Here is a 21,307-nt window from a genome sequence, read left to right as displayed (position 1 = left end):
CTATTGTCACAACAGTTGTGAGACAAACAGGCGAAATACAGCGTACACATTACAGGCTACAAGTAATATAAGTAATCCACAAGCAAGTTGTATAGTTGTTAAACCTTTTTGCGCGCATTGGCACCAAAAGCATTTGTTCCACCTGAAGATGTAAATATTCGTTGGGGACTATTTTCAGCTGTGGATTAATACACATTTGGTTCTGCATTTACAGCAACAGGACCGTGAATGTGGGATTGATTCAAAATAATCTACAGTGCCCATGTTCATGGTAATGAAGGTAACATGTCACCTGGTCTAACAGAGTGGCTCACTGATGTGTTTTTAATCGTTTTTGGACAACAATAAGTGGATTATACTGGAAATTTGCCAGAGATGATCTTATAGACTAAAATGTACCAACGTTGTAACCTACGTAAGGTCATCCTTCACTCTGCGTAGGCTACAACACTGGTACCTTTTAGTCAATAAGATCATTTCTGGCAAATTTCCCACTTACTTAAAGGGACTGTTTGTAACTTTTTAAGCGTATAAATGTACCGGGTCGGCACACATGCGTGCTCGCCTATGAGCGCTCGCCTATGAGCGCTTGCGTGTGGCTGAAGTCTCGTCTCCTCTGCCTGCTTGCCTTCACTCACAACGCGCGCGTTCTCGCGTACTCGCTCCACCTCTAGATGTGAACGCGCGCTCACTACACACTGCAGAAGAGTTAGTTTAGCTCTGAGAATATCTAGTGAATGCACAGGGGACGTTTGTGCAGAAACAAATGCTGCAGCTCCTCCAGACCAACAGAGGTTTCCCGTGTCTTGTGAAGTGACGGGGCTCCGCAGAGAGAAACGTTGTCGTCTCGTTACCGACCGGGTGCCGGTGTCTTCCTGCTCACTCCGGCTGCGGGCGGAGACGTCAACGTTGCTCGCTGCGGAGCCCCGCTGCCTCAGCCTGCGCTGAAGCAGGAAAAGCCAACACTAGGATCAGCAGTGATTCATGGAGAGGCCTTCGTCTGATCAGCTAACATTACTGCCAAGCAGGTGAAATATAGAGTGATATTGTGGTTTTAGCTGACGTGTGTCGCCTCACTGTTTTGAGTGATGCTCGTTCAGGTATATTTAGAGCGAGCAAGCGCGAGCCCGACGCTGACTTTCGTTGATTTAACGGCCACAGGTGTCGCTGTTAACAAGCATTTCTGAAAGATACAAATAGTCCCTTTAAGTCGGAGGTTTGTATTTCTGCAAAACAGTTATAATCTTAGGTCACATAAAAGGCTTCAGTTTAAAGTGCCTTCTATCAGTACAGGAGCTAGCAAAACAAGCCTGTTCCACTATGGTCCTTGATCCTGGAACGATCTCCAGACCAAGCTTATCTCTTTAAATGATTTAAACTTAGAGTAAAGGAAGTGGTCACTGTTGCTTCAATTAAATAACAAACACATGCACCATATTGTTTGTGCCTTGATTCAATGTTCACTTGTTATGTGTTTGGATGCTGCTATTTGACCCTGTCTTGGCGAGGTCTCACTTGTCAAAGAGGTTTTAATCTCAATGTGACTTCCTAGTTAAATAAAGGTTATGATGCGCTATATCTGGTTTTGAATACACAGACAAAACTTGTTCATGAGATTTGTCGACATGAAGAAAATATAAAATTGCACCAGACTTAACCTTTCAGATCTTAAAGGTTGTAGGTGAGGTATGCCTTTTTGCAGAATGCTCTCTGACAATCTTGCACACTTAGATGTTGTATTTGAGTTAGTCGAACCTCATTTCAAGAGGCTAACTTTTCACCAGCACAGTCCATGTCCGTTACTTGCTGTTAAGGCTGTAGACAAAAGCAACATGGCAGCACGGAGCTGGAAAACTGATAAATGAACTGAGAGACTGAAAATGGGGCTGATTTTCAAAATAAGAGCGGGACATAAAGTGAACTGACTGTATGTAAAGCACAGAGCCGAAACAGTCTCACTGTAGCTGTTCTGCTACCAAACCCTGTTGACAAAATAGCCCGACTTGTCACAAGACCTTCAAACTGATGTCATGAGGGTGATGCGCAGATTTATAAGTAATGTCCGAGATTTTTTTTTCCCACTTTGGGCAACAAGTATTCATCAATATTTCTTTACATTTTGATGAAACAAACAGAGAAAAAAAGGTAAAAAATAACATGATATAACATGATAAAATCTGTTAATAACATATCAAATTGAACAAAAAAGGACATTCACCATTATTAAATATTCTTTTTGACATACTGTATTATCAACACATAAATATCTATGCATTTCTTTGTGTCGAAACTAAAGCTCTTGCAATTACACATTTAATTCTATATTACCTTATAATATTCCCATATAGCCTACATACTGTGTCATTTATAGCTTATATCCTTGAATTTAAAACAAATAAATATTTAATAAATAATGTTGATATAAATCTTTTTTTTCTTTTTTCTTCTTATCAAATATCAGAGCTTGAAAAAACATTTGAGTTTATTGGCCACCGGTGTGACATGTTGCTTTGCTGTAGTGTCCTGCGAGCAGAAGATGGCAGCAAAGAGGCCACGTGGGCAGTGTCTCCTTGACAGGAAAGATCAGCTTATTCTGATGTTCAGTAGAGAGAGAATAACATACAACTGATACAGTACTGGCATCCCGAGAGGGACTGGGCCATTTCCTGTCTCTGATTCCCTAAACACCAGCTGTTACTGGTGTTTGGCCTTTCCACGTCTAGTCAGAGACACGAGCATCGACAAACGTTTCTGAATGAGGACTCGATTCAGCGAAACAGGCTTTCATGTAAACTTTTACTACAGTACCATGATGTCTGGCAGATGCTTCCAGGATGGAGACATATTGGAGGTGGCGTGGTTTGGAGGCGGGGAGGAGGGGTTTACAGCGCTGTCTCCTTCAGGTCGTTGAGGTTTGGCATCCTGGTGCGGGAGGCTCTGGTGAAGGTGGGTCCGTTCTGCCCCGGTTTGATGCCCAGCTGTTCGGGAGTGAACTGAGCGCCCTCCGCCCGCTGTAAAGCAGACACATGCCAGCTGGACTCGATCTGTCCAGGGAGGGGGTAGCTGGGCTTGCGGCTCTTGGCCTGGGCGGAGCTGCTCACCCCAGGGTGGCCCCTGCTATCGGCGTGCCCGCGAACCTCGGAGTAGCCCACTTTGGAGGGGGGCTGAGGGGGGTTAGGGAGGGGGGCTTGGAAGCGCAGGTCTGGAGGAGGAGGAGGAGGCTGGCCTTGATTTGAGGAGGAAGGGGAGAGGTGAAGGAGCCTGCGGAGTGACTTGAGTGGTTGACTCTGTTAGGAGAGAAAGAGATGCAGTTGATGAATGATCTTAAAGGAGAAGGCTTCGATATTTTTATTATTGTCCACAAATCCCACGAAAACACCAAACTCAACAGTGTGTTAGTCCGTTTCTCAAAACTCAACCCTGTCTGTGTTCTCTCCTACTGAAAGACATGAATCTTAAAAGTAAATGTAGGAATAATTGTTGCAGGAATTGTGGATAAAATGAAGACTTGGTGTTTCTACAAGGCCAAGGACGGGACTTGATGGGTAACTTTGGTATTTTTCAGCCCCTATTTTGTTGTGTTTTTGTGTCTAACTGACTAATAGCGACAACAATTTCTGGAATTGGTCCAGTATTGATAGAGAGCGCTGTAACCGGCAGCTGCTCACAGACAGCTGCTCACAGGCTACAATATGGTGCTATTGGGGCAAGCTGGCGTCGTCATTTACGTCCACTAAAAGTGCTTGTTTTTGCCATGACAGGTTCAGATTGTTATTATAAGTGTCTGACAACATTATGGAAAGAGTCTCGCTCAAGGAGAAGTCTCATTCTGAAATCTGGCGTATCTGGAATAGAGGAATACGTCCAAGGTGGAAATGCGAGTGCCAGCCGGGCAGAGTTTGTTGTGTTGGAGCACAGAAAGCGAAGCTGAGTGTTATCTAAAACATTTTCAATGTCATGGCTGATTATTTAGATGATTTAAACAATGTGGATAGGGTCTTTGAATTCGATGGCCGCCCGTATTTATTTGAGCCAGAGTATACGGATATTCAGATTTCACAACGAGACTTCTCCTTGAGCGGGACTGGGACACAATAACAAACAGACCGGATCAAGCAAAAGGAAGAAAAAAAAAGGTTTCCTTTCTCTGTTGGGTCCTTTCCATAATGTTGTCAGACACTTATAATAACAATCTGAGTCCGTCAATGGCAAAAACAAGCACTTTTAGTGGACGTAATTTGACGCTGCTCACTTACCCTTGCAGCGTTTTCCCTCTATACTGGACCAATTTTATTGTTGTCCCTATTAGTCAGTTAGACACAAAAACCTGGGAAAATAAGGTCCAGGTTGAAAATACCGAAGTTACCCTTTAACATCCCCCCTTCTGTATTATTATTTATTTTATTCTATTTCATTTTACTCTATTGAATCAGACTGATGAAAACCTGGTAGGTTAAAAATCTTAAAATCTGTTACCATGCAATAAATGTATGTAAAGCACACAACTGTCTCTCTACAAGTAATATATTTGCGACAAGATACCTGGAAAAAGGACGATATTCACGGAGGCTGGCATGGAACTTTATATTATAAATATTTTCATTGAAATAACTAAATGAGATCAGGCTCAACAGCTTCTTAGCCACACTTTCCGGTGGTAACACCTGTATTTCTGAAAAATCTGTTTTTCATATTTCATATATTATATGCAGAATTATGTGTTACTAAGGGGCTGTTTTGGTTAGAAGACAACATGGTATTATGATAATGCTCCAGTCTCCAGTATGTCGGCTACTTACCTGAGAGTGTGAGTCCACTGGTTTTTCTTGTGGCCAGTCATTGACTCTCTCTCTCTCCCTCCCTCTTTCCCTCTCTCTCTCCCTTTCTCTCTCTCTTTCTCTCTCCCGTTCTCTCTCCCTCTCTCGGTCCCGGTCTCGGTCCCGGCTCTGTTCCCGCTCCCGGTCTCTGTCTCGGGATCGCTCCCGGTTTTTCCGCCGGCTGCCGTGGTGAGAGGACGACTTGGAGCTCCTCTGCAGGGACAGGTGTTCTTGTCCGTTACCAGGAACCTGACGTTTCAGAAACAAAAACACAGGGATATTACTATGAGTTATCCAAAATGCTGACTGTGGTGACCTCTACGGTGAGGTCCCCACACTCATCTTCATCACACAACACATCTCACTCAGATACCGGCGAGGTTCTTCATGCACCTCTGGCAGCACCAGACGAAACACAAGGAGCTGGTGATGTTGATGGTGATTAGTGATGACGTTATACAGAAAGAAATGCACAAGTTCTCAAACAGTTTTGTGTATGTTTTCACTGTTATATACAGTTGGGCTGCAACAATTAATTTCATTATCAATTAATCAGTTCATTATTGCTTTTTGATTAATAGATTAATTGTTAAATTCATTAAAACATTATAAAAAAAGTGAAAAATGTCTTTAAATCTCTTGTTTTGTCTGATCAGCAATTCAAAAAGAAAAAGAAAAATTAACAATAATATAAAACAATAAAAAAACAGCAAATGATCATATATTATTATATAGAGGTGGGAATCACCAGAGGCCCCACAGTACAATATTATCACAATACTTAAGTCACTATACGATCTTATTGCGATTTTAAACATTTTGCGATATGCTGAGTATTAGAATAAGATTTATTGCAATATAATTCAATTTATTACCTTTTTTCCAACTGCAAATTATACAGTTTGTCAACATCTTTTTTCTCATCTCGTTTTATATAATAAGATACAGTTTTCACTCTGTTCATCTCAGAGTTTTCATTCACGTATCTTAAGGTCAGAGGTCAAGGATTCCTTAGGTGTTTCTAATTTCATATGATGCCAGTATCTTCACTCTAGTTCTAAAACTGAGCCCGCTACAACCTCTGAAAGACAGAACAGCCGCCGGGCCGTCAGATTGTTGAGAGGTTAATAGTTTATATAGTAAAAGATCGATACTACATACATCCGTGTATTGATATAATATTACCACGCAAAATATCGCGATACTATACTGTATTGATTTTTTCCCCCACCCCTATTATTATATTAGTCACAATATTTGGCTTTTTTTACTTGATAATTGACTTAAACAAATATTTAATTATCAATTAGTTAGATGAGAAGTGGAGCTTTAGAGGTGCTGCTAAGTGGATTTTGTGACCTTTGGACAGAGTCGGGCTAGCTGTTTCCCACTGTTTCCAGTCTTTGTGCTAAGCTAAGCTAACTGGCTGCTGTCTGTAGCGTCATATTTAATGAACAGACATGAGAGAGGTATTTCATCGACCTTCTTATCTAACTCTCGGGAAAATAAAAAGCCACATTTCCCAAAATGTCGAACTATTCCTTCCTACAGCACAGCACAGAGTCCATGCATGTGTGCAGTATGAGTGTGGATACATGTGCTTACAAATGTGTTGAATATGTTCATGACCCTCATATGATACAATGATGTTTTTTTTGCAAGGGATGAATTCCGACGTGCAGAAGTGTTGGCCTCACAAACATGTCTCACAATGCAATGTGAATACGAGGTGACCTGAATGTGACACATATGATCGCAAAGACATGATGGATGCACAGACACCGTGCATTATTACACTCATTTGAAATCCTTTCAATTTTGAATATTTCTCAATAAACCAGTCATTGAGAGGATTTCAAATGTTCAGCTCATTCAGGTGAGTGCAGTGTGAGTTGACATGCAGCCGTAGTGTTGAGGTTAGATTACTGGAGAGGCAGGGTAGGGCGCGGGAGGCTGGTGTTGTACCATAGGCGAGGCGACTACAGGAAGGACTTTGACAGCTGAGTTGTGCTTTAAGCTATTCTTAGAGCTAAAGAGGGGGAAAAGGCTTTTCTTGATGCTGGGGTTCCTCCCGTCCTCCATGTCCGTCTGTGGAGCAGAAGACGCACAGCCACAACTCTCAACACAAATAGTCGGACAGCAAACAGAAAATCAGCTGCAGCAGCAGATCCTGAACCAGCTACAGAAACACCACTTAACAATAGATACAGAAAGAGCGAATCAATAACAGCATGAACATTTGATTAAGATAAATAGAGAAGGTGGAAATTCAGACCAGCATTAAAGGATAATTGTGTCTGATTTTCATCATTGTGGCCATCATTTCTATCTGTTATAATAACATCGTGCTATCCAAAGTGACTGACATGGTGACATCACTACAATGAAGTCCAACTGGGCAAGAAATAAGCGGTTTATAGCTATACCAGTGGTTCTCAACCTTTTTGAGTCGCGACCCCCCAGAATAATCAGGTTGGTGGTGCATGCACACTTTGACTCACTCAAACACTCAATAAAATCTATTCTGAGGCAAATGATATCACTGGTACAGGTGATGTAATGTAAAAAAACATTCCCCAGTCTCAAATATGTTATTATATTTTTGATATGTCATTTTATTTCCATTTGGCGACCCCCCTGGGGGCCCGACCCCCAGGTTTCCAAACTGTTGGTAATAATCAAAAGTGTGTTTCCATCTTTTTTTTGTTGCACATTTTCAGTTTTAAAAAAAAAAACTGAGTGGAAATGCTGAAAACAAAGAAAATAAGAATAAGTAGTTTGTTGTCATAATCTGCCCTGCTCCATGTTTTTCATTCATATTATACCAGTTTAGTGTTTCCTGTTTTATGTTGTTACTCTCCTCTCATTTCAGATCACTTCACTTCCTGTCTTTGTGTGTTTTCCCTCCTGTTTGGGAAGTCTAGGTGCCTTCGAATGAAACTCGTGAGCTCGTGTTTACAACACGGGAAGTCGTGTACATGATATGCTCTGCGTTCAAGTGGTTAAGTTGTGAGAACATTGACTTAACTGTCGACGTCTAGAAGCCACAGAGGCTAACAATTTAGCAAGTGGGTAACATAATGCAGGAAATGCAAAGACATAACGACAGAGGAAAAAGATGAGGCTGTTGGGAATATCAACATTTTCCTCAGACTTATAAGATTATGAAGAAAAACAACACACGACTAAAATTACAATATATTCACTTATTATGCATCGAAAAATTAATTTCCATGGGCACCGCCATTTCTGGCAACATCAACAAACACGTCACAACTCGTGAACTCTGATCTTTCAGAAACTTTACACTTATGAGGTTGTGAATACGACAAGAGGGGGGCGTTCATATGGACTCATCTGGTAAACACGGTAAACACGACCCCACTTGAAGGCACCATCTGTCCCGTCCTGATTAGTTTCACCTGTCCCTCGTTAGCCCTGCTCTCACCAGACCTCCTGCTCACCTGTTCCCACTTCCCCTATCAGTCATCCAGACATATATTAGCCCAGGTCCTTTGTTCTTTGTCAGCTTGTCGTCGTAGTTATATGGCGTTTTGTTGCCTGGTTTCCTGTCACCTGCTTTTCTGTAACTTGCCTGCTGGACCTTCTGCCGATTTGGACTCTTTCACCTACTGAAACTTCAATAAATCCCTTCAGTAATCCTGCAGCCTCCTCTACTCTCTGCATTTGGGTCCAATCCCTGTTTAAGTATTCACTGCACTGTGGCTGAGATGGAAAAGTTGGTGTATCGATAAAAAGAAAATGCAACCAAGTGCAGTGTAAAAACAGACTCAGCGAATCAATTATGATGTACATAAAACATGTGACCGCTCCACGGGAGAGACGAAAATGAGAACGTATCCTTCCTTTATATAATAGATAAAACGAATATTCAAATATAATGCAATATTTCCATCACGTTTTTCATTGTTTGATGCATTCTTTTAATCACATCATCTCTTTGCAGCCCCTTCTTCTGCAGTGGTTTGACGGAAAATCACCACCGCCCACTGTTCATCTCAAACTCTTAATATTCACATAACAGTAGTAACTGAAAACATGCATTGATTCACATTTTCTTTTGCTAATTCTTCAGGAAATTTTGTTAAAATGTTTGCTCCATTTGAATGAAAACTTGACTTGTGAAGGTGCACAACTTTGAGTACAGCAGGTCAATGTTGAGGAAGGAAGCTGGTAAGTTTGGGTCATAATTTTACAGATTATGTTCGTTGTCTCTTCCAGATAAATTTGATAAATTGGGGATTTTTTTTTACAATCTGTCTGTTCACTTCTTGGTCTGTTGCACTTCATTGTAGCCATGTCGCCATATTCCCAGATTTTAGCAGTTAACTTGGTGAGTCCAATGTTATTATTACCAACAGGAATGATGGCAGAAGCTATTAAAATAAGACCATAAACCACAATTACCCTTTAACACTCTTGGTGGTTAATATCAGTGTTCATTCACACAATAAGTTAGTTTTCACAGTGTTAAGCACAAAGCACTACTGATCAGCACTTACTACACACTAAAATAAACTTTATAAACCAGAGGATATATTTCTAAGTGTGCTGGATGAAATTAATTAAATGCTCTTACTATTTGTGTCTTCTTCTTCTTCTTTTTAATGGCTCTGAAGAAGCCTTGTTTCTCCTTCTCTTTGACGGGCTCCGGAGGATTCATGACCATCGCTTCTGCAGCGGTCCTACGAGGTAAAGGTGGAAAAATTGTGCACAACCTGAATAGATAATGTCATGAATAGAATACATATCAGTATGAAAATGCAGTATGAAAATAACACCAGTCATTAACTTTTAAAACAGAAAATTGAAAAAAACAACAACAGACAATAAGAAAAACAGCACAATGAGGGATTTTTTAAACAGAAAATAGTATAAAAAAAACACCAAATTAATTGTTATTTGTTCATTTAATATCAGATGTGCTCTCTTATGGTTCATCATAACAATTAATACAGTGAATACTGCTTCTTTTTCAACTGTCAATACAAAGAAGAAAATATTTTTTTCAATTCAATGACAATGTTACAACGTGTTTTCATTCATTTCATTTAGAGACTGTGATAGTAACCTTGTAAAATCGGATGGAACTTAATCAGTGTTGTGACAGACTTCATGTGACAGTGAGGAAAATGTGTGAAGTAGTTTTACTGCTGTATCGTAGCACCGCCTGTAGTCACAGTCAATAAGAATACCATACCAGTTCAAAAGATAAATTCTCACCAGTCGAAAGCCGTCTGGCGCTTGGAGTGGTTGGCCATGGCGACAGGGTCTCCGGGTACGACGGGTACGACCGGCCCTCGACCCTGCCCGACGCCGTCATGGAAAGAGGAGGAGTTGTCTGGTCTGGGGGAGGGGACTGAGGAAACACAAGGAGGAGAGGGTATTATTAAAAATGTATAACTCTGCAGATTTATACTGAGGAGCGCCTTCGATGTTATTAATGTGATGACCCCTGTGGTGCTATCTCCACTGCTCAAAAAAATGAAGGGAATACTTAATCATCACAGTATAACACCAAGTCAGTTAAACTTCAGGGATATCAATCTGTCCATTTAGGAAGCAGAAGTGATCACTTTCACCTGCTTTGGTGCAAATGAAAGTGACAACAGGTGCAATGGAGAGGCAACAGCAAGCCAACCCCCAAAAAGGGAACAGTTTTGCATGTGGTGGTCACAGACAATTGCTCTCTCCTCATCCTTCCTGACTGATTCTTCTCTAGTTTTGTGTTCTGCTAGTGTCATTGTCACTACTTGTAGCATGAGGCGGTACCTGCAGCCCAATCAGGTTGCACAGGTAGTCCAGCTCCTCTGGGATGGCACATCCATACGTGCGGTCGCAAGAAGGTTTGCTCAAGAGCATGGAGGAGATACCAGGAGACCGGCCGTTACACGAGGAGGGCTGGACGGGGCCGTAGAAGGGCATCAACACAACAGCAGGACCGGTATCTGCTCCTTTGTGTGAGGAGGAACAGGAGGAGCACTGCCAGAGCCCTACAAAATGACCTCCAGCAGGCTACTGGTGTGCATGTTTCTGACCAAACTGTCAGAAACAGACTCCATGAGGGTAGCATGAGGGCCCGACGTCCTCTAGTGGGACCTGTGCTCACAGCCCAGCCCCGTACAGCTCGATTGGCATTTTGCCAGAGAACACCAGAATTGGCAGGTCCACCATTGGCACCCTGTTCTCTTCACCGATGTGACATGCGTGATATTACGCTGGTGCAGTGGTCCCTGGGTTCCTCTTGGTGCAGGACAATGCCCGGATGTGGTAAGAGTTGTAGGCAGTTTCTGGATGACGAAGACATTGATGCCGTTGACTGGCCCTCACGTTCCCCTGACCTAAATCCAATTGAGCACCTACAGTACGGGACGTTAAGTATCGGTGCATCCAACGCCGCCAAGTACCACCACAGACTGTCCAGGACCTCACACAGTCGGTCGCTGGGTGATTCCTGTTCCTTACCTCGGTAGAAGCTGCCGACTCTCCGAGGCATCGACTCAGTGAAGATCATCCGGTTCTCCTTGGAGGAACCTCCGTCCTCGCCATGAGGGTCGTGATACATGCCGACCTGAGAAACGCACACATCGTGCAGACAAACAAGGACACAGGAGCACACAGAGTTCCTCAGTATCTTCATATTTGTGACTGATAATCTCATTTAATCTCACTTCATTTCTTATCGTTAGCTGACACACGCTTTGGTGGCTCACATCACAAGACAACCGGGACAATCTTAGAGCTTTTCAGCGGGTTACATTTATACCAGCGACAACGTGCAGTGAAGCTGTTGACCTGAGTAGAAACAGAAAAAGCTATGGAAATCAGCGGAAGGGAGGAGTCGGGGGGTCGGACCTCGTTTTTAGAGCGCTGTGTATGAAAAGCAGCAGTGTTGTCCCTCGTAGAGTCTTTGATGGGGGCACAAGGGTGGCTCATGTCTTTAGGGGGCTGCTCACTCTGTTGGGAAGACGGACAGGCGCTGGTCAAAGCAGACTGGAAAAGCAGCATGAAGCAGTGATAATGTGACACAGTGATAGTCCCTGCACACACACACACACACATCAATATTTACAATACGTGTGTTAAAGAAAAGAGTCACCCTCATGCATATCAGGAAATGTGGTATTTTTTCTGTGTATGTACCCATTTTTTCTCCCGCTTCTGTAATTTCAACATTTCTCAAATTCACTTTCAACATTTCCTATTAAACTGCATTAACCGGTGGAGTTTAGATGTGGGCTTTAGCTGCAGGACGAGAGCTTCAGTGATGGTGGAGCAGCAGTAGGTTTTCCATTACTTCCAATACTCAACATCTTGTGGCTGCATTGCATTATTGCATATTTGACTCAACTTCTTATGTGTTGTATTTAATATGTAGGTATTAATTGCTAGGCTGAACTTGCCTGTATTCATGAAAAAAATATATATAATATTATTTATATTATATTATTGTTGTTAATATATTATTGGGCCAATAATATATTAAAATATATTTATATTTTTTTCTACTTTTTCTATATAGTAGTTTCTAGGAAACTAATTGTTTTTTCCAGATGAATTATGAAATATATTTGACTCATTTTGTGATGTTATATTTAATATATGCTTGTTTAATATTGATCTTGATGTTTCTAGTTAATTTTTCATGCTCTGTCCCCCACGTGGGAGCATCAGACAGCATCCTTCAGCTCTGCTCTGATTGGTCAACTTGAGAGTAGATTGACCCTCAATCATGCAGATCACAATCACCTGAGTGATGAATGTGTTTGTGTCTATATTTTGCTTGTTCTGCTCCTTGATGGTGATTTGATAATGACTGACAAAGATCTCCATGAGATCGAAATGTCAGGTTACAGTGAAAATACGTAATAATTGGCCACACTGTCATCTGTTTATTTATTGCCTCCTTCATTGTTCTTAGATCCATTACTTATGATTAGCATTTTATTAATTGATCAGTTATATAAATATAGATTTCCTTTTTAACTTTGTGCCCTCATGGAATGTGTTAGTGTTAATATTGTAGTGGTTTGTCTTTTTTATATGTCATGTGTATCTCTGCTGTTTTATTGTGCATGGGCGACTAAACCAATTAATAAAGTTATCTAGTTAAGAAGACTAATAATTAAAATTTGAAAATAAACACAAGAATTAGTAGAGGTGTAACAATTGATTCAACGATCAACGATCCAATATCATTGATGCAAAGTGAAAACATCGATACATATCATCTTTAACATACTCCTTTTTTTTTTAAATTCCCACGGCACGTATGTGTCACCTTTTCTGTCCAAGCCTATTTGTGAGTATAAATGTAACTTTCTTTTTTTATTTATTTAAAACATCTAAAAACATTTATTATATCTCCTGTACATTTAGGACTAAATGTTGTTTAAAACCCTCTCTACAATGACAGAAATGTCATTCTGGTGGAGAACACTAAATCCCCTTTACTTTATTTAAATTTATCTATGTTTGCTTAAAAACAGTTATTAAAAAAATATATTAAACAGACACTTGATGTCATTAAATTATTGAAGATGTGGGCTCAGAGTTTACTGTTTCAGACATCATGTGTTATTTTTAATTAAAAGGGATCCTGCACTGTGTGTTTATGTTTCCTGACCGGCTGTAGCTGTGGTAGAACATGTAGTGTCTGCATTAGAAAATAAGTTATTGTCAGTATTTTAGGGTGAATGTTTCCTTTAACTAGCTCCACACTCTCAGGACTGTCTGCCACTAACCCTCGTCATGTCCTCGTTGCAGTCCTCTCTCGAAGAGCTCACTGAGTGTCCGGTCAGGTTGGTCCGGTGCTGCAGCTGGGGGGAGAGGAGCTGCAGGCTACTGGCCCGCGTCGGTATCGCCTGCCCCGGTGGAGGCAAGCCCGCCATCGTACTCTCCACCCCGTGTGGTCGGTGGCGCTCCCTCCTCACGTACATGGAGTGGCGTTGAGGCCGTTGCTGAGAGGAGAAGGGGGAGGTGTAGCCCAGGCCGTAGTGATAAGATTCATGAGGGGAAGGCAGAGTGTGAGTGGAGGGCATCCCTGCTCCTCCTGGATCCAAGAGCTCCGGCGCACCGGCCTCCTCTGGAGAAGAGCGAAGACATCAAAGTCATGATTCTTTCCATTATTGATTATTCTGTTTGACCAATCGTTCAACCTATAAACTGTGTGAAAAATCCCCATAAACCAGTGTGACATCTTCAAATATCTTCTTTTGTTCAACCGAAAATAAAAAAATCTTCAGTATTTAATTTACAGAGACATAAAAACAGAAACATTTGAGAAGCTGGAATGTTTGACATTTTGTCTGATGAACTTACTTAAACGATCAAAATTGTTGTCAAATATTTTTCTGTATTTTGCCTCATCGACTAACCAGCGAATAATTTCAACACTACACGTCAAAGTTGTCATTTGTTTCACGTCAGCCACTATAATTACTGCACCAATTACACAAACAGATAATATATGGGGAACCAGTCATAACGCTATTCATGACAATGAAATTTACAGGTAGATTATGGACTAGTTGTATCCTGAAGATGTTTTATATGTACAGAAAACTCTTATGTTTTGGTTCCCAGCAAAAAGACTTATCTTGAAATATTGGACATGTGCTTGTCCGTCCTGGTTTTAAACTAACTTAAATTTGATATGACAGAAGTGCATCTGGTAAAAAGTTCAACAAGGTTTGGTGGCCATTTTAAAAGGTCTGGATGAAGACATGGGCTCTCTGGGCAATGTGACAGAACAATGACTTACAGCATCTTAGACCCCCTTTACACCTGGCATTAAAATGTGTTTTGGGTGATCGGATCGCAATCGGATAGTGCTTGAACATGTGAAAGTAAATGCACCCAAAACACACTGAGGACTGATTGTGATCCGATCGGTCAAACCACTTTTAGAGGTGGTCGGGGACGCATTGTGACCACATTGAACACAAGTGTAAATGCGAATGCGTTTTAAATCCACATCCAACAACTACGTGGAACGAAGACTACCGAGTGACATATTTTGGACTCAGTAGTAATTAACAGCGGGCATCATCATCAAATACTCAAAGCTTCGGCCGTGTCTGCAGCGCGCTCCCAGCGCTCCTCCAGTCACTGGACTGCCATGATATACCTAAACTTTACTATATTCATCATATACATACAGGTACATACATGGAATTTTACCTTGGGGTGACGAAATGGCGAAATGCCGGGGAGCAACTTGGGGTTCAATGTCTCACTCAAGGACACTTCCATATGCAGACAGTAGGAACCGGGGATCAAACCAGGACGACCACTCTACCCACTGAGCTACTGCCGCCCCGGCCTCTCCGGCAGCGCCCGGCTGCAAGCCTGTGCGTATGCCGGCTCCGGAGGCTTCCTCTCAGCCCTTACGGACGGAACAATTGGATCTCAATCTGATCTCAATGTGGACACTGGAGACTAATACTAGGTGTAAAAGTAATCAGGTTAAATCATATCTAGATACAATCTGGATACGAGACGCATTTTAATGCCAGGTGTAAAGGGGGTCTTAGTGTTTTCTGTAGGGACTGTGAATGACGGTGATATGTTAATCATTTTGACGGCTTTCTGTTTTTGTTGGGTGAGGGTGGCTGCGAAGATCTAGTGTTTGATGCACTGGATATAAGTACTTTGAAAGACCTTGAATAATATCGAAATAAAAGGCTGGTTGAAGCCTGAAGCCAAAGGCACATTTCCATCCTTAATTCAGTGGACAATGAAGTCGACTCTTGAATGCAGATGTGACTCTCAAACTCACCCGGCGCCAGAGGTTTATGTCTGGATTTGTGTCTGGACGAGGAGTCCAGTGTGCTGCTCTCCATGCGGACATTGCCGCTGCTACGAGAGGCGGGGCTGTGCCCGGATCGATCGCTGTGGCGAGCAGAGGGGCTGCCGGGCGGCCCCTGGGGAACTGAAGGGGCGTTGAGGTCTAAACAGCTGGCGGGGAAGAAGCGGGCGCCGGGTCCCACCCCTGCTGTCGTGTTGGCGTTCGGGTCGTCTAGGTGGAGTCGACCGTCGCTGAGGTTCCCTACAGATTTGGCGTCACTCAGCGCGCTGTGGCTCTTGGACAGGCTGAGATAAGAGGCTGAACTCTTAGAAGAGGACGACATGGATCCGTGGGCAGAGTCGGCCATACTGTGGGTGTGTCGGCCATGTTGCTTCTCTGCTCCAGACTGCAGCGTGTTGGTCTTGCCTTCCAGGAAGGTGTGGCGGCCGGCCTGCTGCTGCTGCTGCTGCTGGTGCTGCTGCTGCTGCTGCTGCTGCTGCTGCTGCTGCTGCTGCTGCTGCTGCTGCTGAGAGCGAGAGGAGCTGGGTTTGCTGTGGCCATACTTCGCCCCATGTCCCTGGTCCGGCAGCTTTGGAGAGGGCCCCATGCTGAAATCAAACTCCGTCTTGCCTTTGGCTTCTTTGGGACTGAGGAGGGGCGGCAGGTTGTTGTTAGCCAGATCTTTGTTGGATGAGGCAGAGCGATTGAGGGTCTGGGACATGTACTGGGCCTTAGGGTGAAGCGTAGGGCTTAAACTGGACGGGGCCGGTTTGTTACCGTTGAGGAAACTCTTGTTGCCGAGGTGATGGAGGTCGCCATGGCGAGGGAGGCTGGAACATTCTTTAGTGTTGGAGCGACGGCTCGTGCTCTTAGTGTGACTCCTGGAGGAGCAGAGGGACGGACGGATAACACTTGCATTATATTAGGCTTCATCTTAAAGTCCTAATCTTTGTGAATGTTGCACAAACCTGCACTAAAGATTATATTCCCTTAACTCTTATTCCAACAATACCTCTACTGCTTGGACTGTTCAGTCTCTCAAAAACAACAACATTCACTTAAAGGGCCTGTTTGTAACTTTTTACACGTATAAATCTACCGGGTCGGTTTCCCATGCGCGCTCGCGTGTGGCTACGCTGTTCAGACTCCCTGTGGACACTAACACAAACTACACGGAAAAACCAAAACCTCAAAGTTATACAGACGTAGGCAAAGTTGTTGGTAACGTTCCGTTAAAGAGAGAAAAACCCACAATGGTCACTGAAATAACTTGAAACTGACAAAAGTAATAATAAATAAAAATTCACTGAAAATGAACTAATGAAAATCAGATATTGTTTTTGAATTGTGGTTCAACAGAATCATTTTAAAAAACAAACTAATGAAACTGGCCAGGACAAAAATGATGGTACCCCTAGAAAAGATGTAAAATAATGTGACCATAGGGACATATTAAACTAAGGTGTGTCCTGTAATTAGCATCACAGGTATCTTCAAACTTGTAATCAGTCAGTCTGCCTATTTAAAGGGTGAAAAGTAGTCACTGTGCTGTTTGGCATCATGGTGTGTACCACACTGAACATGGACCACAGAAAGCTAAGGAGAGAGTTGTCTCAGGAGATCAGAAAGAACATTATAGACCTTCATGTTAAAGGTAAAGGACTATAAGACCATCTCCAAGCAGCTTGACTGTTCCTGTGACTACAGCTGCACATAGTTATTCAGAAGTTTAAGGTCCATGGGACTGTAGCCTACCTCCCTGGACTGTGGCCGCAAGAGGGAAAATTGATGACATATTGAAGAGACGGATAATACGAATGGTAACCAAAGAGCCCAGAACAACTTCCAAAGAGATTAGAGGTGAACTCCAAGGTCAAGGTACATCAGTGTCAGATCGCACCATCCGTCACTGTTTGAGCCAAAGTGGACTTAATGGAAGACGACCCAGGAGGACACCAAATCATAAAAAAGCGAGACTGGAATTTTCCAAAATGCATATTGACAAGCCACAAAGCTTCTGAGAGAATGTCCTTTGGACAGATGAGACAAAACTGGAGCTTTTTGGCAAGTCACATCAGCTCTATGTTCACAGACGCAAAAATGAAGCATCCAAAGAAAAGAACACTGTACCTAATGTGAAACATGGAGGAGGCTCGGTTATGTTATGGGGCTGCTTTGTTGCATCTGGCACAGGGTGTCTTGAATCTGTGCAGGGTGCAATGAAATCTCAAGACTATCAAGGCATTCTGGAGCGAAATGTGCTGCCCAGTGTCAGAAAGCTTGGTCTCAGTCGCAGGTCATGGGTCCTCAAACAGGATAATGACCCAAAACACATCTAAAAACACCCAAGAATGGCTAAGAACAAAACATTGGACTATTCTGAAGTGGCCTTCTATGAGCCCTGATCTAAATCCTATTGAACATCTGTGGAAGGAGCTGAAACATGCATTCGGAGAAGGCACCCTTCAAACCTGAGACAGCTGGAGCAGTTTGCTCACGAGGAGTGGGCCAACATACCTGTCAACAGGTGCAGAAGTCTCATTGAGAGTTACAGAAATCACTTGATTGCAGTGATTGCCTCAAAAGGTTGTGCAACAAAATATTAAGTTAATGTTACCATCATTTTTGTCCTAAGCCAGTTTCATTAGTTTGTTTTTTTAAATGATTCTGTTGAACCATAATTCAAAAACAATATCTGATTTTCATTAGTTAATTTTCAGTGAATTTTTATTTATTATTACTTTTGTCAGTTTCAAGTTATTTCAGTGACCATTGTGGGTTTTTCTCTCTTTAACGGAACGTTACCAACAACTTTGCCTACGTCTGTATCTAGTGAAGCCCGTCTGTTAAACAGTGTTGGCGGCGGTCGGAGAACGCGGGGGAGACCGTAGCTTTGGTCTCCAGGGCCAGAGTCTCTGCTCCTCTGCCTGCTTGCCTTCACTCACACACCACGCTCGTTCTCGCTCCACCTCTAGACGTGCATGCGCGCACACTACACACTGCAGAAGACTTCGTTGCTCTGAGAATATCTATCGAATGTACAGTGGACGTTTGTGCAGAAATAAATGCTGCAGCTCCTCCAGACCAACAGAGGTTTCCCGTGTCTTGTGAAGTGACGGGGCTCTGCAACGAGTAACGTTATCATCTCCGACCGGGTGCCGGTGTCTTCCTCTGGCTGCAGCCGGAGACGATAACGTTTCTCTTCCTGCTTCAGCCCCGGAGGCTGAGGCAGGAAAAGCCAACACTAGGATCAGCATTGATTCATGGAGAAACCTTTGTCTGGTCAGCTAACATTACTGCCAAGCAGGTGAAATATAGAGTGATATTGTGGTTTTAGCTGACTTGTGTCGCCTAACTGTTTTGAGCGATGCTCGTTCATGTCTATTTAGAGCGAGCACAAGCGTGAGCCCGACGCTGACTTTCGTTGACTTAACGGCCACAGGTGTCGCTGTTAACAAGCATTTCTGATTCTTACAAACAGTCCCTTTAAGTTGGAATAAATCTTTCTTTGGATGGGACATCCTCTCAGGAAACAATGCTTCAAAACCATTTTCAAAACCAAAGCGGGGGGTCGCGAGATCCTCCCCAAGAAAAATTTTGTTTCTGAGACTTTGTTTCCTGCATCCTGGTGACTATTAAAGAACGAAAATAGCTAAAATAATAAGTAACAGCATTTGTATCGTAATTGGCCTACTTTTAATTTTACTTTCAATTCTCAGGAAAGAAAACTGAATAATTTGCCCGTCTGATGTTGCTGTTGTCACCCCAAAATGACTACGGCAACACTGCGCTCTGAAAACCCCTTATTTCCAATGGCTTGCGCCACGCTGTAACAGAAAAAGGTTGAGAAAAAGAAAAAAAGCTGTGAAAATTGAAAAGGAAAAGAAAAGAAATACAGGTGAATTGTGGCCTCAGGAGCAAACCGGGAAAGGGCAATGAATAACGGGAGACTTCTGGGAAAATCGGGAGGCTTGGCAAGTTTGGCCATTACACTGTAGCAAATTGCTATGATTTATTCACTTTAAGTAATAAAAAAAACCAACCGAAATTTCTTAAAAAAGTCTGCAAACTGCTTTGAATCAAGTGCCACCTAAAAGTCATATAGTTTTTATTTTTTTGGTGAATTAGGGTCCCAGGTTATATGACATACTGTATACCGTGACATGATAGTTTACTATATACCATCCATATCATCCAGAACCTAATGCCCATGTTTACTAAATGGAATAAAAAAATGTCGTAACATGACTGCATGTACAATAGAAGCTGTGACAGAAAGTAGAAATAAAGGAGTCTGACCTCGTGGGAACTGTGTTCTCTCCATGATGGTGTGTTTTCCTCTTGGAGGAGCGCGGTGGGTTGGGAGACGTGGGAGGAGGCCTCTCTCTCTCGGCCTGCCTCAGAGGCTGAAAGGCCGGATGGTTCAAACTCTGCTCGGTCAGAAAACGCTCAGTCGGGTTCAGCAGCAACAGGCTCTGATGGGAAAATGTTTATCCATACAAATGTTAATTACTGACAAATATAAGTGGATAGATTAATAGATGGATATCACAACATATTCCATGATATAGATCTAGAGTTTGAGTAGTTTCACCTTCATCAGATCCAACATCAAAACACTCAAGATGCCTTGGTACCGTCTCTCCAAAGTCTGAGGATGAGTAACTGAGGGAAACTAGCACACACACACACACACACACACACACACACACACACACACACACACACACACACACACACACACACACACACACACACACACACACACACACACACACACGCACACACAAACACACACACACACACACACACTGGATCAAATTCGTATCGAAACTTTTGTGTATTGAAAATAACTGTTAGGATTTCCAACATGCAGTAGATGTTCCTGCCAGTAAAAACTAGCTCTCAGTTGAAATCACAGAGAAACCTATCACTAAACAAACTACCAAATCACACACACTCACACACAGCTCGTCCTTCTGGGACATTTTCTCTTGCTGCTAAACTGAACACCAACCACCTATCTCATGAGTCATAGCAATCCACTCAGTCATGGTGCTGGGAACACTGCCACAAGAGAGAGAGAGAGACAGAGAGAGAGAGAGAGAGAGAGAGAGAAGGAGAGAGAGCTGCAGAGAGAAGGAAAGGAGGTAAAATCAAGGAGGAGGAAGAGGAGGAGGAGGAGGAGGAGGAGGAGGAGGATGAGGAGGAGGAGAAAGAAGAAGACTATAGAAAGGATAAGAGAGAAACGTTTCCTACCCTGATTCCATGAAAGCGAGGGTTGTTGTAGAAGAGTTTCATCTGCTCTGCAGGAAGTGGCCCCAAAACCTTCTGAATGGTGAAGAGCTGGAGGTAAACATAACATGATGCAGCATCACAGTTATCACTCCTGCAATATGTCAGTTGTTTTTACTATATGAATATTGAGCATCAAAGTTCATTCTTGACGTTGGAAACAGCAGCTGACTAAACACTCTCACCTCAGGGTCCATTTAATTCAATTAAATTTTGATTTATATTTCAATTTCGGGTTCGATCCCCGGCTCCTACGGTCACTTGTCGAAGTGTCCTTGAGCAAGACACTTAACCCCAAATTTCTCCCGAAGGCTGTGCCATCGGTGTGTGAATGAGTTCTTAGATTAGATCCTGATGGGCAGGTTGGCACCTCGTCTCTGCCATC

General features: G+C 42.7%; 1 protein-coding gene across 5 annotated transcripts in view; it reads right to left on the bottom strand.

Moving 5' to 3' along the window:
• Window positions 1–1,096: 1,096 nt before the first annotated feature.
• The window catches only part of cdkl5 (cyclin-dependent kinase-like 5), a 51,719-nt gene continuing 31,508 nt past the window's right edge, over window positions 1,097–21,307 (bottom strand). For 2 of the 5 annotated variants that reach the window (XM_037747537.1, XM_037747544.1), the window contains exons 11-22: window positions 20,887–20,973; window positions 20,222–20,302; window positions 19,927–20,102; window positions 15,619–16,508; window positions 13,583–13,923; window positions 11,694–11,795; window positions 11,304–11,409; window positions 10,062–10,197; window positions 9,418–9,523; window positions 6,744–6,905; window positions 4,800–5,066; window positions 1,097–3,287 (exon numbers count right to left, since the gene is read on the bottom strand). In XM_037747537.1, the coding sequence (XP_037603465.1) occupies window positions 2,883–3,287; window positions 4,800–5,066; window positions 6,744–6,905; window positions 9,418–9,523; window positions 10,062–10,197; window positions 11,304–11,409; window positions 11,694–11,795; window positions 13,583–13,923; window positions 15,619–16,508; window positions 19,927–20,102; window positions 20,222–20,302; window positions 20,887–20,973 (2,859 nt within the window). In that variant the 3' untranslated portion in view covers window positions 1,097–2,882. The remainder of the gene's footprint in view (window positions 3,288–4,799; window positions 5,067–6,743; window positions 6,906–9,417; window positions 9,524–10,061; window positions 10,198–11,303; window positions 11,410–11,693; window positions 11,796–13,582; window positions 13,924–15,618; window positions 16,509–19,926; window positions 20,103–20,221; window positions 20,303–20,886; window positions 20,974–21,307) is intronic. The other 3 variants (XM_037747553.1, XM_037747570.1, XM_037747561.1) reach the window with 3 other exon arrangements.

Source organism: Sebastes umbrosus, chromosome 2, assembly GCF_015220745.1.
Source record: "Sebastes umbrosus isolate fSebUmb1 chromosome 2, fSebUmb1.pri, whole genome shotgun sequence".
Classification (NCBI taxonomy): Eukaryota; Metazoa; Chordata; class Actinopteri; order Perciformes; family Sebastidae; genus Sebastes; species Sebastes umbrosus.
This window is presented reverse-complemented; position numbering and strand designations above follow the sequence as displayed.